Source organism: Lygodium microphyllum, chromosome 2 (genome assembly GCF_053477565.2).
Source record: "Lygodium microphyllum isolate KBCC chromosome 2, Lygodium_microphyllum_v1.1.10, whole genome shotgun sequence".
Lineage (NCBI taxonomy): Eukaryota > Viridiplantae > Streptophyta > Polypodiopsida > Schizaeales > Lygodiaceae > Lygodium > Lygodium microphyllum.
Genome location: NC_141136.1, coordinates 101,352,811 through 101,358,788, shown reverse-complemented (window position 1 = coordinate 101,358,788; position 5,978 = coordinate 101,352,811). Strand labels below are relative to the sequence as shown.

Genomic DNA, 5,978 nt, shown 5'->3' with positions numbered 1-5,978 from the left:
CAAGCTACACAAGATCACAAGGAAACAAGTGCCAATGTAAAACCGTATTTGTGGGCTAGTACTTGAATTTCTAGCATATACAGTAGAAGCATGTGTACTTTGATGTATAGGGGAGGACACATTCCCCTTTTATATACACAGTAGAAGCATGTGTACTTTGATGTATAAGGGAGGACACATTCCCATTTTATATATTGTGAAGAGAATTGTGCCAACACTCCACCATACATATCATATAGAACTCATGTACCTTAATGCACTCCACATTCATGAAAGACATTCTTTTTCAGCAATCATTTTGCCAAGAGATCTAAGCATTCATGCTTTTTTTGTTGGTGTAGCAACGTCAGGTGCAATAACATCAAGCAAGAAACAATGGTATCACAAGTACTCGTGCTGGTTCAGCAAAGCTCAAGTAAGTTTGATCACAGATTTTCCCTATCCTTTCAAGGCTCTATTTCGCCTTAATGGCGTCGATTATTGAGTCTTAGGACCCCAATCAATATCCAAACTCAAGGCCGCTAAAAACAGATGCCAGCCTTGCAAAACTAGTTAAAATCAAGAAATCTATTGTGGTACAAATATGATGTCAAAAAAGTCACAAGTCATACAAGGGACTACCAATCATTATCGACATAATGAATGTTGAAGTGGGTCGAAAATTTACAATTTACATAGATTACTATTGATTTCTTTGGATCATGACAATAGCCATTGAACGTGAGGGGGTGATTATATTTGAGTAGAGGTACTTGGCTAATGAAAATGTCCATATGGATATGTGGGATTAGGGGTCAACCGGCAAGATGGCGAGGAGGAGGTGGTGGAGAAGAAGGGAAGAGGCAGCCACCACAAGGCCGGCAAAGATCGGGGGCACCAAGAAGTCCATGGGGGACCTACCGCCGCTCATGGCGTGCAAGGGAAAGGCCAGCAGGTCGCTTGGCCTGCTGTCCAGGGGCAGGATGATGGTGGGGGTGGTGGCCAGCGCTTGGTGGTGGTGGTGGTGGTGGTGGTGGTGGCGGCGGCGGCGGCGGCTGCTCATGCGGCCGATGAAGCTGCTGAAGGCGGTCTCCAAGGACACGGTGATCAGGGCCACGCATCCGCCCAACCCAACAGTCCACACCACCGCGTGCGCAAGCAAGCTGCGCTTGGAGATCACCATCTCTCTCTCTTTCTTATTACGCGATAAGCAGTCGCAGGAAACACCACCACCACAAAGAAGAAGACGAAGAGCGACTTATTATACGTAGGCTGCTGTTGCCGGCCCAGCCAGCTTGAAACAGCTACATATACGTATATATACGTATATGTGTGTGTGTGTGTGTGTGTACGTATATGCAAATAGTCACCATAACCTAATTTTATTTTTTCCCATGTGTCTTTTGCCATTTTTTCATATAATAACATCATTCAATGAACATTTTTCCTTAGGTCTTAATTCGCCAATCAATAAAGCTTAAGATTATGTGGCATAATCTAGTCTCTGCCCTATAGGACCTTCGTATATGTAATGGAGGTTTCCCAAAACAGAGAAAGTAACAATAATAACGACGGAGACATTAGGGGTTTCGTATATTATCATTTTTGCAGTTCCTGTCAATGTTATTCACCTTCTTGCACTACCTTTACCAACCACAAAAGTTGTTCAATTGAATATTCATTTCCATATCAAAACACCAATTCTACATGCACTCCACTACTTATCTATCAATATACTTGTTTATATATATTCATACCTTTACCAACCACAAAAATAGTCAAAGCGAATATTCGGTTCCACATTGAAACACCGATTCTACATGCATTCCATTGCTCATGTCAATATATTTATTTTCAAGAATCTTTATTTGTCTATTACCATATTATTTTTTATTGCTTCAAGATGTGTTGAATAAAAGTCAAATGCAACAAGGTATCATCTCTTAATTATACAAGTTCTACACAACTTGCATGCACATACACACACATCCATGTATGCATGCATGCACAATATGTAGTTACAAGAGTATTATTTTGATCACATTGTTCTCTACTAAGTCATGATAGTGATACAAGTTAACACTTGTGCATTATTGCCACCACTAGTTTATTGATCCAAAAAATTCTGATTGCAATGAAATCGAAAATGCATAAAAGTCAGATTCATGAGTGTGTCAAATAACATGTTAGCAAGTTAGCTCCCATATACAAAAATTAAATCTTCTAACTAGAAATTCACCCCAAATCACCTTAACTCAAGGGGTTTTAGCAATACTTTTTGCCCTTTTCTAAACTCCTAGCATTTGATCTCATGCAAACACTTTCCAACTTGTTTACAATAAAGAAATCATGGAGAACCCTTAACTTTTACTCAAGTTGCTATCCAACATCTGCATCAATATTGTCAAAATGCATTTAACATGTCATTGGAATGTTGATGTGTTCATTGTCAACAACAATCTTTATTCTATCTAAAACATAAACAAAATATAAGTTATAAAAAAGCCTCCTAAGAAATGGATTAGTAAACTTAAACTTGGCTTAGTTCCTTTTCCGCAGTTAGCATTACTTGTTCTTTTGTATTTTCCCCTCTACATTTTTAGGCTTTATTCTTGTTTTTCTAAAGGGTCCCAACTAGAAAGTTGAGATGTTGACCTACTTTCTACCCTACTTACCATAGTTTTATGAGCTTTTTCAACACATACACATGGGGAAACATGAGTGTCCCAACTAGAAAGTGGAGGGATCTCTCTACATTTCATTCTACTTACCAAAGTTTTACAACATTTTTCACCACATATAGATGTGGAAACTTTAAACCTAGGGCCCACCAAAGGGAATCAAGAAAGGAAGTTACATAACTACCTCATGATCCATTACCTTTGTCGTGAAAATTTCGACCTTTAAAAAAATAATATTATCTCTTCCTCCTAAACACAAGCTTTCTCCTTCTCAAAGCTACCTCTTGAAATTCTCATCTTTTTACTCTTAGTACATAGATCTCCAACCCATAAACCCATGTGATTTAGGTATAAGTGCTTTTAATTATCAAAATTTATTATCACTATATATACATTAGCACACTCTTCTTCCTAAAACTTTTACTACTAATGGATGAGGTATACATTTTGACAACTAACTGTTAAAGTAAATGTGACTTGGATGTTCCATTGGATTCACAAGATCATGCTAAATGAAAGAAGTTTGTAAATTTCAAGAGTGATAGATCCTTATACCTAGATGGTCCTTTAATCTAGCTTAATCACCCTTTTCATTGCCTTAGTTCTTCATTTACCTATGTTGGGAGAGATGAGCAAGGATTGCTAAGTTATTGCAATAGTCCACATGAGAGTGCCCCTTGATGCTTTATCTACCTATACTTCAATTACAAGGTTATTGGAACTCTCAACATAAAAGTGTCACTTAGTTCTTTATTTACCTATGTTTCAAATTTTGACTAGGGGCTACTAGAATGTTAACCTAATTCAAGAGCTACAAAAATAGTAGCTACTAAATATAGCACCATAAGAGTCTAGGAGCAAGATAGGTCAATCTATGTGCCAAAACTAAACTTTAAAAAGAGTTGTACTTTTTTAGAATTCCAGTGCGTTACTTTAGGTAATGTATGTCCATGAGGTGAGTATGTAATTTTTCCATCCATTACTTACAAATATAGAGCTCTTATATTTTTGTAGAAAAAAAGTGAGAACCAAGTGTGATCATGTGCAAGTTGTAATATCACCCACACTTAAACTAGAAGAACATGAAGTTTCCCATACTTGATCACCTAAAAAAAGGAGCCAAAGGATGGTGAAACAAAACTTAAAAAACAAGTTTGCTGACATAAGATACCAAACTTGTACAAATAATGCATCTACCATTTCACCACTTTCGATGGCTATTGTATGGATATTGATTAAGATTTAGGGGGGAAAATCACGTTATAAAAGAGAACAAGCCTTCGTTCAAACCAATAAGAACAAAATTGTCAAAATGCATTTAACATATCATTGGAATGTTGATGTGTTCATTGTCAACAACAATCTTTATTCTATCTAAAACATAAAGGAAATATAAGTTATAAAAAAAACCTCCTAAGAAATGGATTAGTAAAATTAAACTTGGCTTAGTTCCTTTTCCACAGTCAGCATTACTTGTTTTTTTGTATTTTCCCCTCTACATTTTTTGGCTTCATTCTTGTTTTTCTAAAGGATCCCAACTAGAAAGTTGAGGGGTTGACCTACTTTCTACCCTACTTACCATAGTTTTATGAGCTTTTTCAACACATACACATGAGGAAACATGAGGGTCCCAACTAGAAAGTGGAGGGATCTCTCTACATTTCATTCTACTTACCAAAGTTTTACAACATTTTTCACCACATATAGATGTGGAAACTTTAAACCTAGGGCCCATTAAAGGGAATAAAGAAAGGAAGTTACATAACTACCTCATGATCCATTACCTTTGTCTTGAAATTTTCGACCCTTAAAAAAAGAATATTGTCTCTTCCTCCTAAACACAAGCTTTCTCCTTCTCAAAGTTACCTCTTGAAATTCTCATCTTTTTACTCTTGTTACATAGATCTCCAACCCATAAACCCATGTGATTTAGGTCTAAGTGCTTTTAATTATCAAAATTTATTATCACTTGAAATGAAGGATGCCACTAAAATGGAAATTAACACAGAACTAATAGGAAATGTTGAATTAACAAGAAATTCTAGAAACCATAGCTTTCCATTTCTTAATTCAAGATGTCTCACAACCAAGAACTACAAGAAATGTTGAAGCGGTGGAAGCTTGAGAATCAATTGATGAGGGCTGTTGCAAGGAACTCACCCCTTATAATGGTGGGGAAGGAAATACCTTCAAGCTCCAAGAAGTGGAGATGTGTAAAATGATTCAAAGATGATTTACATTGGCACCCTCTTACCTTTTATACTCTAGTCCAAAATAGACCAATTTCCTAATTAAAGCAGCATGAAATTTGTTTTATTACAATCCATCCCTACCCAAAAGTTTTGTCCTCAAAAATTTGAAGAGTGAAAGGATATATGAATGATAAGTATGAAGAAATGAGTTTCCAATGCTGAATATCCTTGTTGAATTTGACCATTGAAGAAGATAATCTTCCATTGAGAAGAATCTCCAAAGTAAGCTCAAAACAGTGGAAATCTGGAATGTTGTCCTGAATAGGGTAGTGATAGTAAATGGCCCATAACTTTGGATATAAATGTCATATTGTCACATATGAGATATAGAAATGAAGTATACTTCATAAGGTATCCATTCATTTCATCAAAATCCAATTTTAATGTTGATAGGTCAATTATTTTCATGACAGAAAATGAATACATCAAGCTATCCACTGTACAATGAACTAACCATCTTCTTGAAGAAGCCATGGAAACTGATACAAATAAGTAGCATGTTGCCAAGATGATTCTTCCATAGCCAATCCTGTAATATTCCGCGTTATGAAAATAAATGGGACTTATGGAAATTTTTTTAAATTCCCCCCTTATCCCTCCAGCCGTCAGCCGACTGACGAGCTGGAGGGGGAGGGGAATAGAAGGAACTATAAGCTCCTTGGTGGAGCCTTAGGAGGGAGGGGGACCATGCGTGTTGACACGCCGTGAGGAAAGATCCCCCTCCCTTCCACTATTTAAATGGGGGGGGGGGGGGGGGGGGGGCGCTATATAAGAGGGAGGCTGGGCCATGAGAGAAGAGGCCGAGCGAGACAAGGAGAGTGCTACCATAACTCCGAGCCGAGGGAGGAAGATGAGTCGCCACTGTTGATCATCACGCCGACATCTGCCCTCCACCACATCGCCATCTACTGACGCAGTCCGTCCATTCCATCAACACGCCGCCATTTTGCTAAATAAGCTTTCCCCCCCCCCCCCCCCCCCCACGTGGAAGCTTTAGAAGCTTCCTGGGGGGGGTAAGCTTCTAAAAGAACCTTCTTAGCCCCCTTTCAAACCCCCCCCCCCCCCC

The 5,978-nt window shown here is 38.1% G+C and overlaps 1 protein-coding gene across 1 annotated transcript; it reads right to left on the bottom strand.

Moving 5' to 3' along the window:
- Window positions 1-633: 633 nt before the first annotated feature.
- LOC148040098 (uncharacterized) lies at window positions 634-5,411 on the bottom strand. The gene is made up of 2 exons (XM_087663027.1): window positions 5,356-5,411; window positions 634-1,238 (listed from the first exon to the last, which is right to left on the bottom strand). Exons 1-2 carry the CDS (start codon window positions 5,409-5,411, stop codon window positions 788-790), a joined length of 507 nt encoding a protein of 168 aa, XP_087519153.1. The 3' UTR covers window positions 634-787.
- Between the last annotated feature and the right edge of the window lie 567 nt (window positions 5,412-5,978).

What these genes read in the sequence shown, in the direction of transcription:
- LOC148040098 (XM_087663027.1), bottom strand. Translation starts at nt 5,411, where the DNA reads ATGCTACTTATTTGTATCAGTTTCCATGGCTTCTTCAAGAAGATGGTT. An exon ending in AAGAAGATGGTTAGTTCATT is followed by an intron (nt 1,239 to 5,355) that starts GTACAGTGGATA and finishes CTACGTATAATA; the next exon opens with AGTCGCTCTTCGTCTTCTTC.